At 42.5% G+C, this 26,498-nt stretch overlaps 1 protein-coding gene and 1 long non-coding RNA gene across 3 annotated transcripts in view; one reads left to right on the top strand and one right to left on the bottom strand.

Annotated features, from left to right (window-relative positions):
- The first annotated feature begins 796 nt into the window (after nt 1–796).
- Nucleotides 797–26,498, top strand: part of LOC123727839 (uncharacterized) — a 36,557-nt gene continuing 10,855 nt past the window's right edge. Inside the window, exons 1-3 of one of the 2 annotated variants that reach the window (XR_006759767.2) lie at nt 797–956; nt 13,542–13,632; nt 14,309–14,404. This is a non-coding gene — a long non-coding RNA (uncharacterized LOC123727839). Of the gene's footprint in view, nt 957–13,541; nt 13,633–14,308; nt 14,405–26,498 lie in introns of those variants that run through there. The other variant, XR_006759769.2, reaches the window with a different exon arrangement.
- On the bottom strand, nt 12,553–25,237 carry vcam1b (vascular cell adhesion molecule 1b). Its single transcript, XM_014149425.3, has 10 exons — nt 24,955–25,237; nt 24,339–24,614; nt 22,435–22,725; nt 21,778–22,038; nt 21,293–21,568; nt 20,035–20,304; nt 17,335–17,646; nt 16,712–16,987; nt 14,350–14,610; nt 12,553–13,959 (listed from the first exon to the last, which is right to left on the bottom strand). The coding sequence occupies exons 1-10, from the start codon at nt 24,989–24,991 to the stop codon at nt 13,799–13,801; spliced, it is 2,421 nt and encodes an 806-aa protein (XP_014004900.1). The 5' UTR covers nt 24,992–25,237; the 3' UTR covers nt 12,553–13,798.

Below are 26,498 nucleotides of genomic sequence, written 5' to 3'. Positions count from 1 at the left end.
CCTAGGTGTATGTAAACTTCCGACTTCAACTGTACATTGGATTTAAAAGCAGAGAAGTTCTTAAAAATGAAAAGGCACTCCTCGACCCCACAAGTAAAACTGTTTTTTTTGCCACATTTCTATGTTTTTTCCCATGAGTAAGGAATGCTTTAATATTTATATTTAGGCAACAGAAATGGCAGGATTTACACCTGTACATTCCCAATGAAGCTACTTCCAGCTACCAGGCAGCCTGCAATATGGAAATTACACTACCCACAGCCAACAAATTGCATGCACACACCTGAAGAGCTATCAAGCTTTACAATGCAACTCATGCTAACCACACAATCTCAAGAAAAACATTTGTAATGGACTACAAGGCTAAATAAAATATCAGTGTGTGCCTGATGTTTCAGATATACTTCATTTAACGTTGCCTAATTAATGGATGGATAAGAATATCACCTGAAAGATTAGCAAAAGCACGAGGAAAATTCAACTTTTGCGGGAAAATGCCACGACCATGGTCCTGAATAATGCTAGAGAGCTAACCACACAAACCGGAGAAAATGAAAATATAAGAAAACTTTAATATCCTGCAGGGCAAAATATCAGTCTGTGCCTGTTGTTGCTGAATTTATTAATTTAATGGATTAATAATGATAAAAATCAGGGGGGATATTCTACTACACTTCTAATAAATCACATGCACCCCCAGACAGAATAGAGCTAATCAGAGATATTTGGGGAAAGGTTAGGGAAAGCTGAAATGCTAATGTTGTTCCCGACGTTACTCTACCTATATACAACCAGGCCTGCCCTGAGAACAGTCTTGATTTCCACTAATGCGATGCTCGGCGCCAAACGGTCTGTGAGGGAAGACGCATGAGAAAATAAGCTTTCTGTTCTACTCGAGCTATTTTATTAGTCATTTTCTTGGAAAAGTCACCTAAATATTTTTGAGCAGCTGCTAGGTATGTACTAATTCCACATACTATATAGTTCCATATACCTACTGCAGGTTTTCTTAACTAAGCAACTAACCTAGCTAGCTAGCTTGTTTGGATTGTGTTAGCTAGCCAAGTTGACATGTCGGTCAGTTGCGTTGATCTTTCTTGCTGACAAAATAATCAGTGATATTGTAGCTGTAGAGAAAATCCTTTTAGTATTAACAACGTGCAGAAATCCATATGTGTGTTTCTTTGGATAGGCTACTTAACTGGTGGGTGCATGACATGGGTGGCATGGAGCTAACGCTATGGTGGAAGAGTGGTCGTGGCGACACCGGACAAAAATACTGTTCGTATAGGGAGGGAGCAAGTGTTTAGCTAGCTAGGTCGAATGCACCTTTAGTTTGACAGCAGGCACAGACTGACATTTTGCCTTGGGATGTATAATTTTGCTGTGTTTTGTAGTTGGAATGAGGGTCTTCTCAGATGAAAGGGCAATGGTGCTTGCTAACGTTAGCTATAGCTCAGAGATGGGGAATTCCATTAAACCCCTTTCTGTAATTATTCTAACCTGCTGCGTTAATTCTCGTAACGTGCTACGAAAAATCACTTCTGCTAGTCAAAACTGGCAGACCTGCCCTGAGAACAGTCTTGGTTTCAACTATGCGATACAGCTCTCTTTCTCTCTATCTCACACACACCACAGACCGTTTGGCGCCACCAACTACAGCAGCGTTCGGGTACTACTGTACAGGAGGATTACAATTACAGTTAATAACAGTACTTTTCAGAATTTTACCCATAATGCAATGCAATCTACAGCATTAATGCTGTAAAACACATTTAAGGTATTTTACTGTGCATTCTACAGTATTTTACTGTTGAAATTACAGAAAAGTCTTACAGTGTGGCATTGTGTTGTATGACAAAACTACACATTTTAGAGTGGCCTTTTATTGTCCCCAGCAGAAGGTGCACCTGTGTAATGATCATGCTGTTTAATCAGCTTCTTGATATGCCACACCTGTCAGGTGGATAGATTATCTTGGCAAAGGAGAAATGCTCACTAACAGGTATGCAAACAAATTTGTGCACAAAATCTGAGAGAAATAAGCTTTTTATTTTAGCTCATGAAACATGGAACCAACACTTTACATGTTGCTTTATATTATTGTTCAGTATAGTACATTTGTATTTGGTAAGCAAAGTACGTGAGGATGGCTGGGGAGTGGTGATTATTAGGGGGGTTATTAGGTCCCCCGTCCTAAAGTTGGAGAATTTTGCTATTTTTTTTCCCTCTCACTGTTCAAATAAACCTACCATTAAAATTATAGACTGATCATTTCTTTGTCAGTGGGCAAACGTACAAAATCAGCAGGGGATCAAATACTTTTTTCCCTCACTGTACCTAATACACACAAATCTAAAGGGAGGAATAAGAATATGTAAATCTAAATATATGGATGAGCGGCATAGGCATGGTGCAGTAGATGGTATAAGGTACAGTATATACATATGAGATGAGTAATGTAAGATATGTAACATTATTAAAGTGGAATTGTTTAAAGTGACTAGTGATACATTTATTAAAGTGGCCAGTGATATGAGTCTCTATGTAAGCAGCAGCCTCTCTGAGTTAGTGATTGCTGTTTAGCAGTCTGATGGCCTTGAGATAGAAGCTGTTTTTGCTGCATATCAAATGAGATTTTGTTTTACTACAATGTAAAAACAATTTAAACTGAGCCATGTTGGTTTAAAAAGCTGACTCTTCAAAATGAAAAATTGATCAGTTGATCACTGAGACAGAAGCTGTTTTTGCTGCATATCAAATTAGATTTTGTTTTGCTACAATGTAAAAACAATTTAAACTGAGCCATGTTGGTTTAAAAAGCTGACTCTTCAAAATGAAAAATTGATCACTGTTAATTGTTAATCGTTCAGGTGACGAAAATAAAAAAGACAAACCCGAGAGGTAGACTGCCATCTCTTGGATTCCATCCTAAGTCATGATCTGAGATTTCCGTCTAGATGGTAGTAGGGTGAACAGGCAGTGGCTCAGGTGGTTGTTGTCATTGATGATCTTTTTGACCTTCCTGTGACATCGGGTGCTGTAGGTGTCTTGGAGGGCAGGTAGTTTGCCCCCGGTGATGCGTTGTGCAGACCGCATTGCCCTCACCCTCTGCAGTTATGGGCGGAACAGTTGCCATACCAGGCGGTGATACAGCCCGACAGGATGCTCTCGATTGTGCATCTGTAAAAGTTTGTCAGGGTTTTAAATGAGAAGCCACATTTCTTCAGCCTCCTGAGGTAGAAGAGGCGCTGTTGCGCCTTCTTCACCACACTGTCTGTGTAGGTGGACCATTTCAGTTTGTTCGTGATGTGTACGCCGAGGAACTTAAAACTTTCCACCTTCTCCACTACTGTCCATTCAATGTGGATAGGGGGGTGCTCCCTCTGCTGTTTCCTAAAGTCCATGATCATCTCCTTTGTTTTGTTGATGTTGAGTGAGCGGTGTCACTCTGAGTGCCCTCACCTCCTCCCTGTAGGCTGTCTCGTCATTGTTGGTAATCAAGCCCACTATTGTGTCGTTTGCAAACTTAATGATTGGGTTGGAGGCGTGCATGGCCACGCAATCATGGTTGAACAGGGATTACAGGAGGGGGCTGAGCACGCACCCATGTGGGGCCCCAGTGTTGAGGGTCAGTGAAGTGGAGATGTTCTTTCCTACCTTCACCACCTGGGGGCGGCCCATCAGAAAGTCCAGGACCCAATTGCACAGGATGGGGTTGAGACCCAGGGCCTCCACCTTAATGATGAGCTTGGAGGGTACTATGGTGTTGAATGCTGATCTGTAGTCAATGATCAGCATTCTTAAATAGGTATTAGTCTTGTCCAGATGGGATAGGGCAGTGTGCAGTGTGATGCGATTGCATCGTCTGTGGACCTGTTGGGGTGATATGCAAACTGAAGTGGGTCTAGGGTGCGTAGAACTATCCTGCGCCAGTTCTACGCACTGTGTCGCCAGTGCGCCTGCACAGCCCAGTTCGTCCTGTGCCAGCGACCTGCCCTTGCCGGACTAAAGTAAGCATCCAGCCAGGACGGGTTGTGCCAGCCATAAGCTCCAGACCTCCAGTGCGCCTCCACAGCCCAGTATACCCTGTGCCTGCTCTGTGCACCCAGTCTCCTGTGCGTTTCCCCAGTCCGGTGAGACCTGTTCCAGCTCCACGTAAGAAGCCTCCAGTGATGATCTATGGTTCAAAGCCTCCAGTGATGATCCATGGCCCGGAGCCTGTAGTGATGATCCATGGCACGAAGCCGCCAGTGATAATCCATGGTCCGGAGCCTCCAGTGATAATCCATGGCACGAAGCCTCCAGTGATGATCCATGGCCCGGAGCCTCCAGTGATGATCCATGGCAAGAAGCCTCCAGTGATGATCCATGGCGCGGAACCTGTAGTGATGATCCATGGCACGGGGCCTCCAGCGACGTCCCCCAGTCCGGAGCCTCCAGCGACGTCCCCCAATCCGAAGCCTCCAGCGACGGTCTGCAACCCAGAGTCTTCAGCGGCGGTCTGCAGCCCAGAGTCTTCAGCGGCGGTCTGCAGCCCAGAGTCTTCAGCGGCGGTCTGCAGCCCAGAGTCTTCAGCGGCGGTCTGCAGCCCAGAGTCTTCAGCGGCGGTCTGCAGCCCAGAGTCTCCAGCGGCGGTCTGCAGTCCAGAGTCTCCAGCGGCGGTCTGCAGTCCAGAGTCTCCAGCGGCGGTCTGCAGTCCAGAGTCTCCAGCGGCGGTCTGCAGTCCAGAACCTCCGGCGATGATCTACGGTCCGGTTCATCCAACGACGATCCACGGTTCAGAGCTTCCGGCGATGATCCACGGTCTGGTTCCTCTGGTGACACAAAAGCGGAGGGATCAGCGGGCGGAGTGGGGGATACGCCCCGAACCGGAGCCGCCACCAAGGGTAGATGCATACCCGGACCCTCCCCTATATTTTCAGGTTTGCGGCCGGGAGTCCGCACCTTTGGGGGGGGGGGGGGTACTTTCACGCCCTGACCTGAGAGAGCCGTTTTCTCTGTTTAGTTAGGTTGGGTGTGATATGGGGTGGGCATTCTATGTATTGTATTTCTTTGTTTTGGCCGAGTATGGTTCCTAATCAGAGGAACCGTTGTCTCTGATTGGGAATCATACTTAGGCAGCCTTTTCCCACCTGTGTTTGTGGATAGTTGTTTTCCGTTTAGTTATCTGTTGCCTGACGGAACTGTTTGCTTTCGTTTTGTTTCTTTGTTTAAGTGTTTCGTTATAGTAATAAATATGAGCACTTACCACGCTGCGTTTTGGTCCCCTTCTCATTACGACGAAAGCCATCACAAACACTTAAGATTTTCTGGGCTAACAATGTAAGAAATGCAAACAAAATACTGCATAGTTTCCTAAGGACTCGAAGCGAGGCGACCATCTCTGTCGGCGCCATCTTGCTAAGGTAGCCTAGCGGTTAGATTGTTGGGCCAGTAACGGAAAGGTTGCTGGTTTGAATCCCGAGTCGACAAGGCTCTGTTGATGTGCCCTTGAGCAAGGCACTTAACCCCAATTGCTCCTGTAAGTCACTCTGGATAAGAATGTGTCTGCTAAATGACAAAATAAAAAAACACAACCCAACGCTATCACAGGAAAGCTTTTTTAAACGGAAAAGCACTCAACAGTGTTAGCCGTGAGATATTTATCTCCTTTAATACCACTATGGCACAGGCCAGTGAAGCAAGAGAGCAGCTCATGTGCTTCACCATGTACAGAACTGTCCTTTACTCCCCTACACGTGTTGAACGTTAGCTGAGTTCCATTGATTTACCATAGCTAATTGGTTAAAAATGCTTTGTAAATCTTTTCCATTATTATTATCTTCTTTGAGAAAACATTTCTGGTAACTCTTCTTCTAGCGTAGGCCAGCCCTAGACTGGCCAAGTGCATTCTTATACAATACCAACTTGCTGAGCAGCATATCAATGCACACCTCACATGCCCACTCTAATATGTTCAAAGTTAGGCTGTGGAGAGAACCTAATACAACAATAGATACTATAGGAAGAGTTTTCAGTTGCACATCTGACCAAAATGAGATTCAAATGTGATTTTTGATCAAAATCATCAGTGATATTTATTTCCAAAATCCCTCAATATGCTTTTTCACTCCTTATTCAGGTGTAAGTACAGGGCTGCTTATATCGAAAACCAATCAAATCATGAAGTCTATTATATAAGTCTTTATAAATTAATAACACTATTTCTACTTAATGAAGGTGAACAGTAAATGTATTCCAATGAAACTGCTTGCGAACACTTATTCATTCCAGAGGACTGTTTTTTTTCTTCATATTCAGCAACATGCATTTTTAACCCATTCAGCAAAATAGCATTTTTAACCCATAGTCTTGGGATCCATATGATCACAAAATAGACCTACATCCAAGGAGATCCTCTTCACTCTTAACATGGTCCGCTACCAATGGGTCTCTCGCTCACTGTCTGTAAAATTTGAGACATCAGTGGCCTGGATAAACCTACATCAGTGGCCTGGATAAACCTGCCATCTCTCCAAAACAGACCACAATGCTCCATTTGCACCTCCCCTACTCTCCCACATGTCTTTGTCCTCGGGGGTTGTCTTTGTCCTCTTTGTCTTTCCTTCTGAAGCCAGGCATCGGGGCTGCTTCCATGGCGACTAGCCAATATGGTGGAAAGGGAAAAGAAAATCAATAGACAATGTGCTGAAGAAAGGAGCTGGGAACATGATAAAGACTTGTTAAAGCAGCAATGCCTTGTCCTGATTTGTCCACCCTGATTTATTTGCCATATTAAGCACATTGAGAACGACTATCAGTGCCTATGGGGGCTCAATATACGTTTGATTAAAGACATCAATGGCCATCATTTAAAGTAACCTTTAAAGACAGAACATGGAAGCGTGTTATGGACACTAATGATGTTGAAACCCAATGATTTAACAGTTTAGTTTGGCGTGACACATCCTCAGTGTGCTAGAACTCTCTGAACATGCAATCTGATTGTGTAAGACACCTGGGCCTCTTTTCACTACATAATTGAGAAACTCAATGTTCCCTGTAATTAAGAATAGATACTACACTCTTAAAAATAAAGGTAACAGTTGAAACCAAATAAGGTTCTTCAGAATGATGCCATAGAGGAACCTTAAAGGGGCATTTCACTGCTGCTCTAGTTAACAATATATGTCTATTAATATGTTATTGACATATCATATGTTTCATAGAAATCGAGAATTTTCTCACTACATGCAAATACGAGCGTTTCTTCATTTCAGCGGTAGAAACAGGCCAACTAAATTTCCTGGTTGTAAGGAAACCACAATGTCCAGAATTCATGTTGATTTCGGGACATGGAGGACCGCCCCGTTGAGGTGTATCCAGTTGATGTGAAAAATATAGAAATGTGTCGCACCAGCCTTCACTTTGGCTTTCTCTCCTGTCCAGCTCAGGCGTTTGGCCTTCTAGCTGCTGCCAAACATACTGCTGGCAAACGACCTTCACTCATCAACCCCGGACTTGTCTTGTCATCATTACACACACGTGGTTCCAATTCCTACTCTATCACTGTATATATACTCCCTCTGCCGTTTGTCTTTGTCGGTCATTGCAAATGTTACTTGTTTTCCTGAGAGGAATCTCACCTACTATTTCCTGAGTACTTTATATTTTGCACTTTGGGTGCCTTTTTGTTTATGAAGATATATATATTTTTTTTATTTCACCTTTATTTATCCAGGTAGGCCAGTTGAGAACAAGTTCTCATGTAAAACTGCGACCTGGCCAAGATAAAGCAAAGCAGTGAGACAACAAACAACACAGAGTTACACATGGGATAACCAAAAGTACAGTCAATAACAATCGAAAAATCTATATACAGTGTGTGCAAATGGAGTAAGGAGGTAAGGCAATAAATAGGCCATAGTAGTGAAGTAATTACAATTTAGCAAATTAACACTGAAGTGATAGATGTGCAGATGATGATGTGCAAGTAGAAATACTGGTGTGCAAAAGAGCAAAAAAAGTAAATAAAAACAATAAGGGGATGAGGTAGGTAGTTGGATGGGCTATTCACAGATGGGCTGTGTACAGCTGCAGCGATCGGTGAGCTGCTCAGATAGCTGATGCTTAAAATTTTGAGCACAACAGTGTTTGGGTTTCGTCCCACTTTGATCTATGGTGCTTTAAATAAACTCACTAGTTCTAAACCTGCGACTGCCTCCTGCCTCCTCTCTACACCAAAATGTCTGTGTTTGTAGCCAGCGCTTTCAGCCAGCTAGGAACTGAAGACTCAACTGATGGGGATGCCGTGTCGTCGAACGTTGAAAGTGATGCTATTCCATCGAGTTTACCCTTCACTTCAAAGAGGAAGGTATCTGATCAGCCAACATTAGCACAGCAGAAGAGAGGGCAAGCTGCATTAAGGTAGCGAACTACATTTCTTTATCTAAACCAAAATATAGCTATCTAGCTTTCATAATACACTGGCAAGACATTCCAAAGCATGCCAATGTAATTAGCCAGCTGCTATCTGGCGATGAGATTTTAACTTTGCAAGCTAACATTAGCTTCTCAGGTTACGTAACCATTAGCCATTAGCTAGCTAACTAACTACCGCAGATGCTAACGTGACTATATGTGTTCTATTCCATCAACATTTGAAGAGGCTTCAACATCAAGCTCAGCACCAGGAACTAGTGTATGTCACCTAAAATCGACTAAATCTTTCCATGACGAGCAAATAAATCTACTGGAGCCAGGCATAAACATGGTCCGTGTCTTGTCATAGTTGGTGTGTTTACAAGTAGGCTATAACATCGCCAAAACCTGCTAAACCAGCTACCATTACCAACACAATAAGAGGTTCACCAGCTGAAGAACATTCTGGAACCTGCCTGGAACATTCAACCAACACAACATCCATATTCAGTTAGACTGACGTTGTAGTACAATATGGAATGCTTAATATGCTCACAACTGAATTGTGATATAGATATTTCTAGCTGTTGAATGTATATAATGGTGTTTTATATATATTTTTTTACAAGTGTACTGACAAGTGACAAAATGATTCCAGCTGCATCGGAAACTAATGAAGTGTTGACTTCAAATTCAAATAAAATGTTATTTGTCACATGCGCCGAATACAACAGTTGTAGACTTTACCGTGAAATGTTTACTTACAAGCCCTTAACCAACAATGCAGAGTATGAAAATATTTGCTAAATAAACTAAAGTAACACAATAAAATAACAACGTGGCTATATACAGGGGGTACCAGTACCGAGTTAATGTGCAGGGATACGGGTTAGTTGAGGTAATTTAGGTAATATGTAGATCGGGGTAAAGTGACTATGCATAGGTAAAAAGCGAGTAGCAGCAGCTTAAAAAAGGGGGTCAATGCAAATAGTCTGGGTAGCCATTTGATTAACTGTTCAGCAGTCTTATGGCTTGGGGGTAGAAGCTGTGAAGGAGCCTTTTGGACCTAGACTTGGCGCTCTGGTACTTGCTTTGTGGTAGCAGCGGTAGCAAAGAGATCAGTCTATGACTTGAGTCTTTGACAAAAATGAGGGCCTTCCTCTGACACCACCTGGATTAGAGGTCCTGGATGGCAGGAAGCTTGGCCCCAGTGATGTACTGGGCCGTACGCACTACCCTCTGTAGTGCCTTACGGTCGGATGCCGAGCAGTTGCCATACCAGGCCGTGATGAAACCAGTCAGGATGCTCTCAATGGTGCAGCTGTTGAGGACCTGAGGACCCATGCTAAATCTTTTCAGTCTCCTGAGGGGGAATAGGTTTTGTCATGCCCTCTTCACAACTGTCTTGGTGTGTTTGGACCATGATATTTTATTGGTGATATGGACACCAAGGAACTTGAATCTCTCGACCCGCTCCACTACAGCCCCGTTGATATGAATGAGGGTGTGCTCAGTCCTCCTTTTCCTGTAGTCCACGATCAGCTCTTTTGTCTTGCTCATGTTGAGGGAGAGGTTGTTGTCCTGGCACCACACTGCCAGGTCTCTGATCTCCTCCCTATAGGTGGTCTCATTGTTGTCGGTGATCAGGCCGACCACCCTTGTGTCGTCGGCAAACTTAATGATGGTGTTAGAGTCATGCTTGGCCACGCAGTCATGGGTGAACAGGGAGAACAGGAGGGGACTAAGCACGCAACCCTGAGGGGCTCCCGTGTTGAGGATCAGAGCGGCAGATGTATTGTTACCTACCCTTACCTCCTGGAAGTGGACCATCAGGAAGTCCAGGATCCAGTTGCAGAGGGAGGTTTTTAGTCCCAAGGTCCTTAGCTTAGTGATGAGCTTGGAGGTCACTATGGCGAACGCTGAGCTTTACTCAATGAACAGCCTTCTCACGTAGGTGTTCTTATTGTTCAAGTGGGAAAGGACAGTGTGTTCAATAGAGATTGCTTCAACTGTGGATCTGTTGGGATGGTATGCAAATTGGAGTGAGTCTAGGGTTTCTGGTATAATGGTATTGATGTGAGCCATGACCAGCCTTTCAAAGCATTTCATGGCTACGGACGTGAATGCTACGGGTTGGTAGTTATTTAGGTAGGTTACCTTATTGTTCTTGGGCACAGGGACTATTGTGGTCTGCTTAAAACATGTTGGTATTACAGACTCGGACAGGGAGAGGTTGAAAATATCAGTTGGTCAGCGCATGCTCGCAGTACACGTCCTGGTAATCCGTCTGGCTATGCCTGAAACACCCTGGAAAAACACTCCAAATAGTGTCTAGCGGTGAGGTTTCCCTTTAAATGGGATGGTTATTTGAAAACCATACAAAAATCAAGAGCTCCAAAGAACCATTATTGGTTCTACAATAATATGGAACCAATAATGGTTTTTTTGATGTTTTTTGGGGTGTTGTTTTGGGTGTTGAGCCTGATTTGCATATTTCCCATGATGCATTTAGAGAGAATTTTAGAGTAAACATTATCTATATATTGACAAGATATTGGATTGACCACTTTAACAATGCAATTAAATGTCTGCAAAGGCTGAAGACAGGCGGTAGAGGCAGGAACATTCTAGCCAACGTTAGGGCAGACACACGTGCACAACAGGCACAACTCTGATATAAATAGTTTTTCTGAAAGTTGCCGTGATGCCATGTGCGTCCACTTATATCAGTACATTCTAAACAACCTAAACATTACGAAACTTATATTTGATCATATAAGCCCCACTTAGCAAATTAGGAATTACATTTTATGTTGACCAAATTCAACACTCTCATTGACCTTCAGGCAAAATATCCCTATGTCACGCTTTATTGTCACACAGACAAATTTTAGGGTGGAGTCAGCCCCGGTTCGCTTCTTCCGCTTCTTTTGACTACGGCATAAGAGCAACGCAAGATCTACATTTTCCAAAATTCCTAATCTTCTATTGTCATCAACGTATGATTCAAAACAGGATTCAGCCCTTTACCTAGCCTTCTGTGAATATCAACATCCCACTATATTATATATAACATCCCAATTAACCAGTCATGTGGCTTTTTCCTAAGTGAATATGCTATCATTACATTATTTAACACGATACAATACATATTTCATAAGGCCTTATTTTGAGGGCCTAGTTTACCCTAATACAGTGGCCTGCAACTCATGGTTTGCAGGCCACATCAGGCCAGCAAGTCGCATTATACTGGCTTGCAAAGTGATGTGTAATTCCGATTGAAATCCAGTCAGAGTGGGGATAGCTAACATTTTGAATTTTTAAGAGTTAAGAAGACTAAGATAAGAGACTACATAAAGGATCTAAACTCTGCATCGTTGGGAAAGAGCTTGTAAGTAAGATCCCGAGTGGCGCAGCGGTCTAAGGCACTGCATCTCAGTGCTAGAGGCGTCACTACAGACCCTGGTTTGATTCCAGGCTGTATCACAACTGGCCGTGTTTGGGAGTCCCATAAGGCGGTGCACAACCCAGTGTCGTTCGGTTTAGGGTTTGGTCGGGGTAGGTCTTCATTGTAAACAAGAATTTATTCTTAACTGACTTGCCTAGTTAAATAAAGGTAAAATAAAAATAAATAAAGCATTCAGTGACTCATACAAAAGCCCCTGATACTTGTTTGTCACGTCCTGACCAGTAAAAGGGGTTGTTTGTTATTGTAGTTTGGTCAGGGCGTGGCAGGGGGTGTTTGTTTAGTGTGTTTCGGGGTTTTTGGCCAATGGTCTATGTTAGTATATTTCTATGTCTGTGTCTATTTAGTCTATTTCTATGTTCAGGGTTTTTGGTTTGGCCTTCAATTAGAAGCAGCTGTTCTTCGTTGCTTTTAATTGGAGGCCATATTTAAGTAAGGGGTTTTTGTCACTGTGGTTGTGGGTTGTTGTTCTGCGTATAGCCTTACAGGACTGTCTTCGTCGTTTATGTTTTATAAGTATTTTGTTTGTGTTTTTTCCTTCTAATAAAAGAAGATGAGTATACACATTCCCGCTGCATTTTGGTCCCATCAATATGACGAACGTTACATTGTTGAAACGTTCCCTGGCTTTCCCCACTGCAACAGGAGACCCCAAAGCTCCTATTTCAATGAACAGATTTTAGTTATGGAAATAAATATTTAATATTGAACATCTCTACAAACATACAATTCAAACACAATTCACAAAAAATAGGGCAAAACATATTCACAACATACAAAGGAGTATGAACAGTCACAAACATAACAAATACATTCTACATAGGCTTTGATTTAAAAACAACAGCTTCTTTAATCACGTACCAAACCGGCTCTAATATCCCACAGCAATAAAGTAAATGGTGTGGGACAAAAATACTCCATGCACATTGCACACTCTCCACACATGCAAACACTTCTAGTAAGTGTCCACATTAAAGCTGGAATCCTTAACGGTGAAATTGCCACATCCGTTTGCGATATTACAACAACCAAATAAGTTAATGCAAACAACAAACACTGTTTTTTTCCCCGCCGCGGACATGATTGCACGCGCGAAAGAACACCAGCATATGTACTGCATTTTTTTGTTACTACGACGCTCCCCAGCTCTGCTTCGTCAACAAAACAAAAACAATAACAACAACTGTGGGGCGGACAGTGGCGCTGTTTCCCCTACTGTGGATTCCATCTTTAAAGACCTATATACAAAAAAACCTATGAGGCAAATACAGTTTGGCTTGCTTCTCTATATTACATTACCACAATACTGACTTCACCTATTGTTGGGAAACCACCTTCCCATACTGATATAACAAAGTTAATTTAAACTGTACTTTTCAAATGCATTGTAATTAACTCGTTAAACAGTTCAAGTTTTTATCACAGCCAATTACAAATTGTATAATTTTGTTTAAAAACATGTAGCATATTGCATTTATCCAATAGTTGTGACACTTAGACATCAATGGGTTCAACAATAGCTGCAAAGAAGTGAAAAAAGGAGCAAATGATAGTTAGTTGCAGACAGTTAGATTATTACATTTTTTATTGACTTTTAGCTTAGGTTTAATAGAAATGAAAAACATCCAGAAGACCACACCTCCTTAAAGGTACTTCTCTTTTCCTCTTCCAGTAACATCCAAAGGTCATACGGCCTTGTCCTCTGCCCTTCATATGAGACCTGACACTGGACGAACCTCTCATCTGTTCCCTCTCCCCTCCAGGTAAGTCTATGCCTTGGTATGCCTCTGCACACAGTGTAAAAGTCATTTTGCCTGAGGAACCACAAAACACTCACCGATGTGATACTCATACAGTACATGGTCATTTTGGTAGCACAAGTGGGGGCCACAATCTGGCTCCGGACCACAGGTTTTAGACTCCTCTAGTCTATGCAGACCCGGGCTTACACTTGGCCAGCTCATAGAAGCCCTTCCTCCTGGCTCTCCTCAGGTAGTCCAGGACTAGGCCCGTGGTGGTCACCATGATACCCACACAGACAGCAGGAATGACTATGTGGTTCCAGTCTGGTGAAGTACTGGAGTGCTTCTCTGGAGGCCAAGGGAGGAGGGGAAGAACAGGGAGACAGTGAGGACGAGACAGATTTGCTAACATTTTGGATTTTATGTTTTTACAGCATTCGAGTCCTCTCAAATAACACCAGTGTTATTGGTGGATGGAATTTCCTTGGCTTTTGCAAGCTTCACTGTTCTCAAACTACTGTACACTGTTGTCAGGTCTATCTCCGTAGTCACTGTTCCCAATTTCTCAGTTCAACATGGGGTTCAAAGTGGTTTCAAGTAACTGGTTTTGCTGTGAATTATATTTTATATAATAATAACAAATATAATAATTATATTTGTGGTGAAGGGAAATAAAGAGCTCTCCTGTTTCTTCTAGCATGCCAAGCTAAAGAGCGAACACTGAACCACATCACTCACCTATGACGTTGATGCTGAAGATCTCGGTCTCGTAACCCAGGTCATTGGTAACATTCACCTGGTATAAGCCTGTATCATTGGGCGCAAGGTTAACCAGCAGGAAGTTCCCATCCGGGGAGTAGAGCTCTGTGCCATTATCCAGTTTCCTTAAAACCACAGCAGGTGGGGGGAAACTGACAGAGCGACAGCAGATGGTGACATTTTGGCCTTCCTGCACCTCAGCAGATGGATATATCAGGACTGTTGTGTTCCTAGGAGGTGCTGGACACAAGGAAAATAGAACACACATCAATACTGAGGGAAGACACTTGAGACTGCCTTGAGACAACAAAGGACAAAATTGTATGAATATAGTACAGTTATAGTCTGAAATACTGTACGACATTTAGTCTATTGGCAGTTTACAATGCAACATACAATATTTATACAAAAGTATGTGGACACCCCACCGTCATAGGATGCCACATTTCCAACAAGCCAGTTTGTCAATTGTCTGCCCTTCCAGAGCTGTCCCGGTCATCTGGTAAGTGCTGTTATTGTGAAGTGGAAACGTCTTGGGGCAACAAAGGCTCAGCCACGAAGTGGTAGGCCACATAAACTCACAGAACGGCACCGCAGAGTGCTGAAGCGCATAACAATTGTCTGTCCTCGGTTGCAACACTCACTACCAAGTTCTAAACTGCCTCTGGATGCAACGTCAGCACAAGAACTGTTCGTCGGGAGCTTCATGAAATGGGTTTCCATGGCCGAGCAACTACACACAAGCCTAAAATCACCATGCGCAATGCCAAGCATCGACTCTGGAGCAGTGGAAACGTGTTGTCTGGCGTGATGACTCACCATCTGGCAGTCCGACGGACAAATCTGGGTTTGGCGGACACCAGGAGAACGCTACCTGCCCCAATACATAGTGCTAACTGTAAAGTTTGGTGGACGAGGAATAATGGTCTGCGGCTGTTTTTCATGGTTCGGGCTAGGCCCCTTAGTTCCAGTGAAGGGAAATCTTAACGCTACAGCATACAATTATATCCTAAATGATTCTGTGCTTCCAACTTTGTGGCAATGGTTTGGGGAAGGTCCTTTCCTGTTTCAGCATGACAATGTCTCCGTTCACAAAGGCGAGTCGAGGTCCATGGAGAAATGGTTTGTCAAGATCAGTGTGGAAGATTTTGACTGGCCTGCACAGAGCCCTGACCTCAACCCCATCGAACACCTTTGGGATGAATTGGAATGACTGCGAGCCAGGCCTAATCACCCAACATCACTGCCCGACCTCACTAATGCTCTTGTGGCTGAATGGAAGCAGGTCCCCAGAGCTATGTTCCAACATCTAGTGGAAAGTCTTCCCTGAAGAGTGGAGGCTGTTATAGCAGCAACTCCATATTATTGCCCATGATTTTGGAATGAGATTTTCGTACCATTACCGTTTGTTATATTGTTGATTACTGAGCAAAATGTGTGAAACTACTGACAACAGTGTGAAATATCAATGAGGAATGTTCTATAGAACCCATTATCTAGAATGACTTTATGTAATTTCATGTTGTTGAGTTCCTGTGCAGTGTTAAGTGTGGTTTAAGTGTGATATTCTATTTTGGTACAGTGTGACAACAGCTCAGCCAATGACAAACTTATAGAGCATGTTCTTAGATACTGACAGCTCCCCAGGGGTGGAAAAAGTACTCAATTGTCATGCATGAGTAAAAGTAAAGATACCTTAACAGAAAATGACTCAAGTAAAAGTCACCCAGTAAAATACTACTTGAGTAAAAGTCTAAAAGTATTTGGTTTTAAATATACTTAAGTATCAAAAGTAAAGGTATAAATCATTTCAAATTCCTTATATTAAGAAAAACATAATTTTCTGTCTTGTTTTTTTTTTTTACGGATAACCAGGCACACATTCCAACACTCAGACATAATTTACAAACAAATCATTTGTGTTTAGTGAGTCTACCAGATCAGAGGCAGTAGGGATGACCAGGGATGTTCTCTTGATAAGTGTGTGAATTGGACAATCAAAATGTAAAAAGTACATTATTTTCTTTAGGAATGTAGAGAAGTAAAAGTTGGCAAAAATATAAATAGTAAAGTACAGATACCAAAAAAGTTCTTAAGTACACCACTGCAGCTGCCACATGACAATAGAACGGCCACACTCCAACAAATGAGAGCAAATACAAGACCGTAAATAAGAAGCGAAAACAAGAGATCTGTGGGTGTAGAGAACAGTAACTTCATTGAAGAAGCAAAAAAAAGCTTATCAGGGTTAGGGAAGGTTTACTGTTGTTGCCAGTATGAATGCGTGGGAGCGGAATAAAGACTTGTTGTGGTGTGTTCTTGCCAGAAGCTTGGCACCCACCTTTGACTGTAATGTGTGTGCTAGCTCGCTGGCTGCCGTGCTCATTGAAGGCCTCGCACTGGTAGAGAGCAGAGTCTGCTAGCAGGGCAGAGGAGAGGGTGAAGGAGGTGGAGGAGCCGTTGCTGGACTGGAGTTCTACATCCTGGTCCTCAGAGAGTCTCCTCAGCACCATTCGTCCCACCGGAGCCCCGTCCGACAGGCAGGACACCGTCACGCTCTCCCCTTCCTTCACCTCACTGGCTGGGCTCACTGTGATGGTGGTTCCCCTGGGGGCATCTGCACAGCAAACATCAGACTCAGTTTAGGTTTATAAACACAGACATAGGTTATAAACCCTCACTACACAACTGCCATTCATACCTCAAGGACTGAAGTTCAGCATAACGGATTCCTTAAGTTGAAGGCACCAAGGGGGTGGACACCCCACCATAAACACAAGTGATTCAAGCAATTAACTGTTCATGGTCCTCCGTTCAGAACACAATGTGTGGAATCCGGTGTGTTATAATGCTGGGGCGGAACAAAATCCTGTACCACCTTGTGGCTTTCTAGGACCATCCCAATCCTTATCTACCCCATGGCCATAAAAAGTTAATGATTTTATTCAGACTTCAACCACTTACAGTGGAGCTCCAGTACAGTCACCGCCTGCCTCTCTCTCCCACTCTGAGGGATTTCGTCCATCTGAAGACTGACTCTGCAGGTGATCTGTCTGCCCTGGTCCTCCGGTCCAACCGAGAAAGAAAGCGTTGACGTCACATTCTGGAGTTCACTGGAATACTGTCCCATCTCGGAGGCTAGCTCGATTTCCCCATCGAGCCACTGGATCTGCAGGAGTCTGGCTGGGTAGACGTCGGCTACCGAACAAAAAAAGGTGCCGACACCGTGTTCCAGAAAGGGGCCAGTGTTCTCAATGATAGGGTCCGAGGGGAAAGCTGGGGGAGGAGAGAGAAATGGGTAGATTAAAATATTAATATGTGACTAAAAGAACCTGAGACCAGATAGAGATGTGAGCGAGTTAGTCAGGCATGTTGAACGGTAGACTCTTAACTTTGAAGGTTCATAGATGGGGTGTTTCAGATCCTAATGTTGGGACCTGACAAATTCCCATAAGATACCGTTTTTTTTTAATTACTCCCAGTAAGGGAGGCATTAATCCACACAACTTGTGAAACATCCCTCTGGATATAATCCTGGGTCAAAGACCTGGAATACAGCAACCCTTACCCCCTTCAACACAATGACTTTCACATCTAGGAAATAGGAAATGTCTTCACTTCAGTGACCCTGGAGTGTATTTATCATTCTTCACTCCTTGGTGATCCCTCTCTCACATTGAACCAGACTACTGATCCCAGTGCAATCCGACAAAAGCAAACTGGACCTCTGCCTATGTTATGTGGAAGAGCAGCATGAGGGATCATTCAAGCTTTAAGTCTTACATTTGGTTTCATAAGAGGAGGACTATTCTTCTAACCTCCTACAAAGCGTCACTGTACTCTTTCCAAGTCAGTGAAGTGAACCTAAGCATTACCCAAAACTGAGCAAAACAGTTACTGTATCAACATAAACCTGTAGAATTTAATGTGGCCATGGTACCACTGAACAAGTGTAAGGCAAAAAAACACACAACCCCAACTAACTTTGTTTTCAACTGGACATTTCCAAATATGCTTGAATTCATCGTATCAATCTGGCATTGGACTTCTGTAAAAAGGTGGCCGATGCAAAGCACGTTTCAAAGCAAATACATTGAACTTAACCAAGCCATCTTTCTGATGATGTACAGTGGCAAGAAAAAGTATGTGAACCCTTTGGAATCACCTGGATTTCTGCATAAATTGGTCATCAAATTTGATCTGATCATCATCTAAGTCACAACAATGGACAAACATAGTGTGCTTAAACTAATAACACACAGCGTAGGTTGGAAAAAGTTTGTGAACGTCTAGGCTAATGACTTCTTCAAAAGCTAATTGGGGTCAGGATTGGAGTCCAATCAATGAGACGAGATTGGAGATGTTGGTTAGAGCTGGCTTGCCCTATAAAAAAACACTCACTAAATTTGAGTTTGCTATTCACAAGAAGCATTGCCTGATGTGAACCATGCCTTGAACAAAAGAGATCTCAGAAGACCTAAGATTAAGAATTGTTGACGTGAATAAAGCTCGAAAGGGTTACCAAAGTATCTCTAAAAGCCTTGATGCTCATGAGTCCACAGTAAGACAAATTGTCTATAAATGGAGAAAGTTCAGCACTGTTGCTACTCTCCCTAGGAGTGGCCGTCCTGCAAAGATGACTGCAAGAGCACAGCGCAGAATGCTCAATGAGTTTAAGGAGAATCCTAGAGTGTCAGCTAAAGACTTACAGAAATCTCTGGAACATGCTAACATCTCTGTTGATGAGTCTAAGATATGTAAAACACTAAACAAGAATGGTGTTCATGGGAGGACACCACGGAAGAAGCCACTGCTGTACGTCTGAAGTTTGCAAAAGTGCACCTGGATGTTCCACAGCGCTACTGGCAAAATATTCAGTGGACAGATGAAACTACAGTTGAGTTGTCTGGAAGGAACACACAACACTATGTGTGGATAAAAAATGTCACAGAACACCAACATCAAAACCTCATCCCAACTGTAAAGTATGGTGGAGCTGCTTTGCTGCCTTAGGGCCTGGACAGCTTGTTATCATCAACGGAAAAATGATTTCCCAGGTTTATCAAGACATTTTTTAAGAGAATGTTAGGCTATCTGTCTGCCAATTGAAGCTCAACAGAAGTTGGGTGATGCAACAGGATAATGACCCAAAACACAGAAGTAAATCAACAACAGAATGGCTTCAACAGAAGAAAATACACCTTCTGGAGTGGTCCAGTCAGAGTTCTGACCTCAACCCGATTGAGATGCTGTGGCATGACCTCAAGAGAGCAGTTCACACCAGACATCCCAAGAATATTGCTGAACTGAAACAGTTTTGTAAAGCGGAATGGTCCAAAATTCCTCCTGAACGTTATGCAGGTCTGATCCGCAACTACAGAAAACGTTTGGTTGAGGTTATTGCTGCCAAAGGAGGGTCAACCAGTTATTAAATCCAAGGGTTCACATACTTTTCCCACCTTGCACTGTGAATGTTTACACGGTGTGTTCAATAAAGACATGAAAACATATAATTGTTTGTGTTATTAGTTTAAGCAGTCTGTGTTTGTCTATTGTTGCGACCTAGATGAAGATCAGATCAAATGTTATGACCAATTTATGCAGAAATCCAGGTATTTCCAAAGGGTGCACATACTTTTTCTTGCCACTGTATAGTATACTCACAGAAGACCTTGACCTCAGCGTGCTTGGCCTTGATGACAGAGCCACACTTGGCCTCACAGGTGTAGGCTTGCTCGTTGACCAGCCCAAGTGGGCCCAGGTGGAGATGGGAGAGGGAGTCCTGGGTGTGTGCACGGCTATGGACGGCCATGTCCAGCATGCTCCTCCAGTAGAAGGCTGGCTGGGGACAGCCCAAAGCCCGGCAGGAGAGCACCAGGTTGGATCCCATCTCAGCCGTCACCCCCACATCCATCGCCACCTCCAGGGGATACTCTGAGAGAATAAAACCACAGGAGAGAGGATAGATGACGTCGCAGTTTCTATGCTCAGTTCAATTGAATAGAGATAAATTCAGTTCAATTTGATTCTGTTCCATTTTGGGAAAATTCTGTTCAGTTATTTGAATTAAATTAAAACTACTATCCTGCAAGAAAAGCTCTTAGCAAAATCAAATATCTTTACATCTTAATCGACAAAAGAAAAAACAAGGCAAACATTACAGTATATTAAGAAGAGTAAACACACATCACAAAGTAAACTTTCATCACAAAAATAATCTGATGGGTAACACAATGAACATTTTGCCAGAGCCCTCCACTCCACATGATCATCAACAATAGTATTAGAAAAATGTACTTTATTTAGCAGATTCTCTTATCCAGAGCAACTTACAGGAGCAATTAGGGTTACGTGCCTTGCTCAAGGGCACATCAGCAGCTCCTGTACTTATCTCAACTTACCTGGAGGTGTGAAGCCTATCCTCAGAGTAAAAATAGCAGCAATCCACATTGGAGAGTCTCTCAAACGTCTGTACGAGTGTGAACAGATCATTTACTATTTCTGCTATCTGCTATGCCACTGTTCTATGGCTCTTCTACCCAGAGGGGAACCTACTGGCTTGGTGATGCAACACTGTTTGCTTCCCAGAGAATTTGGGTTGTCAGTACGTTTACTAAGACAAATTCCCCATTTCCGATAGAACATGTATTGTTCTATTGTTCTACTGTATTTAGGTTACACTTTACATTGAAATATATTATGCAGCTACTTGGGTAATTACATGTAATATACTGTAACAAGGCAACTATTTTGAAAAATAATTTGTCCAGTTTCCATTATTAGAATCCTGCCCTTGTTTAATGTACAAAGCTGCAATTACATAATTCAAATCTGGTAACTAAAGTAGTTATAGTAACTACTGCGCAAAAGCATAAAATCAACTTAAAATGTAATATTACCCAAATGTAAAAAAAAATCTCACCTTCAACAGAGAGCAAGGCGCTGACTTTCTGACTGCCGTGTTCATTGAAGGCCTGGCACTGGTAGAGAGCAGAGTCTGCTAGCAGGGCAGAGGAGAGGGTGAAGGAGGTGGAGGATCCGTTGCTGGACTGGAGTTCTACATCCTGGTCCTCAGAGAGTCTCCTCAGCACCATACGTCCCACCGGAGCTCCGTCCGACAGGCAGGACACCGTCACGCTCTCCCCTTCCTTCACCTCACTGGCTGGGCTCACTGTGATGGTGGTGTTGGTTGGGGGAGCTGCCAGAAGGGAAATCATCCAGGACAGAGAACACAAAACAAAACTTTAGCTTGCTAGTTTAGATGTTGCTTTATTGAGATTGCTCCTCCAAACAGACTTTTTAGACAAAGCTATAAAGATTACTCCTAACTATTAAACTATCACAAAGTGACACCAAACAGTAATGATCCAAAATACAAAACCAAGGGGAAATTCAAAGTCATCCTACCTTGAACAAGGACGTTCACGCTGGCTGTGATGTTTCCAATGGTGTTGCTCACCACACACTCATATTGACCAGAATCCACCAGTGTCATCTCTGTAAGGACAAGCTCCTCGCTCTGCCCCACAATAACAGCCTGTCCATCTGGACCAATGGCCTTCCACTGTGTATCTGGTCTGGGGCTCCCTTCAGCATGGCACGACAACGTGAGACTGGAGCCAACTCTCACAGCAGTCGGCTCAGATATTGATATATTCTGTGGTGCATCTGGAGAAAATAAAGAATACATTTTTGATGTGGTTGTTGTAGGTAGGCCTCAATGTAATCCTTATTCATGACTCAAATTCCATTGCATTCCATTGAGACATTGCTAATTGCTAAACTGCACATGGTAAGTGTATCTTTTGTATTCAAAAGATTATTTGTTGCCGTTATGAAAGTTAAGTTCCAAATGTTTCCAAACTGTATAGTAGTTCACTTGAACCAGTTGTCCTGGGGGAGTCCTGGGTGTGTGATTTTCCTTTTGTGAGGGTGGAGACAGAACTCTCAATTTCTAACACATATAAACAGAAATTAATCGCACAGCTGACCAAATTCCGCAAGATTTTACACTGGGTTAACAGAGATTACCCTTTGTCTAACATTTACACTTTAGTAACTTACAAAGCACTGTGAGAGACACAGTGGTTTCCTTGGTCTTCTCTTCATCAGGCACACCATCCTGATCGTGAGAGGCTCTGCATGTGATGCTTGCCTCTTTGTCCTCTGGGGTGGGCATGAACCTGTAGGTAGATACAACGGACTCTGCGTCTGTCTGGAGCATGCTGTCTCCTCGCAGCCACTCAAGTCGCAGGTGCTCCGCGGGATAAGCGTCTATCACCTCACATGTCAGAGTGTTGGACTGGCCCAAGAGAAGATGGTCGTAGCCTGATATGACAGGAGCCTCTGGAAATGCTGGAATATAAAATGTCGATCGTAGGGCAGCTACACATGTTTGAAACTGAAATTCGTAGACCTACTTTCAACATGTACTGTACATGTACAGTGCCTTCAGTGCCCCTGGGGCGGCAGGGTAGCCTAGTGGTTAGAGCATTGGGCTAGTAACCGAAAAGTTACAAGTTCAAATCCCTGAGCTGACAAGGTACAAATCTGTCGTTCTGCCCCTGAATAAGGCAGTTAATCCACTGTTCCTGTCATTGAAAATAAGAATTTGTTCTTAACTGACTTGCCTAGTTAAATAAAGGTAAAAAAATAAATATTCATACTCCTTTATTTATTCTACATTTTGTTGTGTTACAGCCTGAATTCAAAATGGATTAAATTGATCACCCATCTACACACAATAACCCATAATGACAAAGTGAAAACATGTTTTTAGATAATTTAGCACATCTATTGAAACTAAAATGCAGAAATATCTAATTTACCTAAGTAATACATGTTAGAATCACTGTCGCCAGTGATTATATCAGTTTTGAGTCTTTCTGGGTAAGTCTTTAAGAGGTTTGCACACCTGAATTGTACAGTATGTGTTCAATATAAAAATTCTTAAAGCTCTGTCAAATGGGTTGTTGTTCATTGTAGACAGCCATTTTCAATTCTTGCCATAGACTTTCAAGCCGATTTAAGTAAAAACGAACTAGTCCACTTAGAAACATTCAATGACATCTTGGTAAGCAACTCCAGTGTATATTTGCCTTGTGTTTTATGTTATTGTCCTACTGAAAGGTGAATTTGTCTCCCAGTGTCTGTTGGAAAGCAGACTGAAACAGGTTTTCCTCTAAGATTTTGCCTGTGCTTAGCTCTATTCCATTTATTTGTATTCATAAAAACTCCCTAGTCCTTGCCATTGACATGACAAGCAAACCCATAACATGATGCAGCCACCACCATTCTTGAAAATATGAAGAGTGGTACTCAGTGTTGTGTTGGAATTGCCCCAAACGTAACGCTTTGTATTCAAGAAATAAAGTACATTTCTTTGCCACATATTTAGCAGTTTTACTTTAGTGCCATATTTCAAACAGGATGCATGCTTTGGAATATTTGTATTCTGTTCAGGCTTCCTTCTTTTCACTCTGTCATTTAGGTTTGTATTGTGGAGTAACTACAATGTAACTCCTCAGTTTTCTCCTATCACAGCTATTAAACTCTGTAACTGCTTTTATGGGGTATTGTGTGTCGGTCAGTGACACAAAACCCAAATTTAATCAATTTTAAATTCAGGATGTAACACAACAAAATGTGGAAAAAGTCAAGAGGTGTAAATACTTTCTGAAGTCACTGTAGAACTGATTCAATTGGACTGATTCAATTCACTAATGCATTAAGTTACATACTGCTAACTTTATAATATGTTGTGTGATTATTAAAGTATTAATAAAGAATTTATTGATCCATTCATATTTCATTTATAAGCATTTATAAGTATGATAAGCATTACAATTCATAAGCATTCATAATATTTATAATAATCATTGAAAAACTTATAAGCATTCATATGCATTTTATATTGGCTTATTACAATGGTTTATGATGGCTTAGTGAATGAAGTTTAATGGACTTACAGTACACTTTGACAACCACACGCTGTTGTTTGGTCAATGCTCCGCAACTGACTTTGCAGAGAAGAATGTCATCATGTACTGTCATCACAGGGTCAAAGGCCGCCACGGATTCCGACCCTGAGGTGTGTATTTTAGCAAACATGGGCTTATCCCCCAGCAAAGCCCAGGACATAGTAACCTTTTCGTTACAATCCTTCACCGAACATTGCAGCTCCTGCCTATCACCAACTCTGAAAAATGCACTCTTTGGTTTTAGCTCCACATGAAATGCAAAGGCTGAAATGTAAAATAAGAATGAATTAGAATTCACATTCATAATCAATAACACATAACGGTAACTATAAAGTAGTCTAAGGAACGTTGAGGTCATGACAGTCAATTATTAGTTATAAGGTAGGCATCTTAGTAAACTAGAATATTTAGCCTATTATGGCTGCATATGTACATATTGTCAAGTACAATAGAGACATTTTCTGATTAGTTCATATCGCAAGCCTACCCATAATCATATTAAAATGTATGAAACACAGTAGGCTACCTACAGTATATAGATTGAAGACAAGTCACACTGATTGTAAAGTATAAATCTGTTGGAATTAAAGAAAAATAAGCTTACCTGTTACTGGTAGTATCAATATCCATAACAGAGACATTGAGCTAGACTGTAAATTTCCTTAGTATTCCTTTGTTAGGCTGTGGATGTTGTGTCTGGTCTGCCCAGTGTCCAGATCCAGAGCCTGTGGATTTATCACTTGTAATAGGGGGGATACCAACAGGGGGAAAATATATATTTAAAACACCCCCTTAAAATACCAAGGATGAATTCCCCCACTCCTTGAGTGGCCTTTAGTCTCGGTCTCTGTCTCTCTCGCTCTTCTTTCTCTCTCTCTTTGTCTGGTTTGGTTGTGAATGACAACCCCCTCTGCTGGTTTAAATGGAACACAAGATGGTTTCCTTTAAAACGTGATTAAATTATATTTTATCAGAGGAGCAAGATATTTGGGATCCCTCTGAAAATCCCAGACATGATATGTTAACTGACATAGACATGTTCCATACATTAACTATATTGATGTATTTGATCTGTCTGGTTGCCTGCCTGTCTGTCTGTCATGTATTTTTTTATTTAATTTAATTTATGCCTTTATTTAACTAGGCAAGTCAGTTAAGAACAAATTCTTATTTACAATGAAAGCCTACCCTGGCCTCCCCTAACCCGGACGACACTGGGCCAATTGTGCACTACCCTATGGGACTCCCGATCACGGCCGGTTGTGATACAGCATGGGATCAAACCAGGGTCTGCAGTGACACCGCTAGCACTGATATTCAGTGCCTTAGACCGCTGCACCATTCGGGAGCCTAAATGTATACAACATGTATTGAGCTAAATTAAATCTCCATTAACATAAATATGTGTAGGCTATCTAATCAAATTCAAATCAAATCAAACGTATTTATATAGCCCTTCGTATATCAGCTGATATCTCAAAGTGCTGTACAGAAACCCAGCCTAAAACCCCAAACAGCAAGCAATGCATGTGAAAGAAGCACGGTGGCTAGGAAAAACTCCCTAGGAAAAACTCCCAAGAAAGGCCAAAAACCTAGGAAGAAACCTAGAGAGGAACCAGGCTATGAGGGGTGGCCAGTCCTCTTCTGGCTGTGCCGGGTGGATATTATAACAGAACATGGTCAAGATGTTAAAATGTTCATAAATGACCAGCATGGTCAAATAATAATAATCATAGTAGTTGTCGAGGGTGCAACAAGCACGTCCGGTGAACAGGTCAGGGTTCCATAGCCGCAGGCAGAACAGTTGAAACTGGAGCAGCAGCACGGCCAGGTGGACTGGGGACAGCAAGGAGTCATCATGCCAGGTAGTCCTGAGGCATGGTCCTAGAGCTCAGGTCCTCCGAGAGAAAGAAAGAAAGAGAGAAAGAGAGAATTAGAGAGAGCATATTTAAATTCACACAGGACACCGGATAAGACAAGAGAAATACTCCAGATGTAACAGACTGACCCTAGCCCCCTGACACATAAACTACTGCAGCATAAATACTGGAGGCTGAGACAGGAGGGATCAGAAGACACTGTGGCCCCATCCGATGATACCCCCAGACAGGGCCAAACAGGCAGGATATAACCCCACCCACTTTGCCA

The sequence above is a fragment of the Salmo salar genome, chromosome 16, assembly GCF_965601325.2.
Source record: "Salmo salar chromosome 16, fSalSal1, whole genome shotgun sequence".
In the NCBI taxonomy this organism is placed as follows: Eukaryota; Metazoa; Chordata; class Actinopteri; order Salmoniformes; family Salmonidae; genus Salmo; species Salmo salar.
This window is presented reverse-complemented; position numbering and strand designations above follow the sequence as displayed.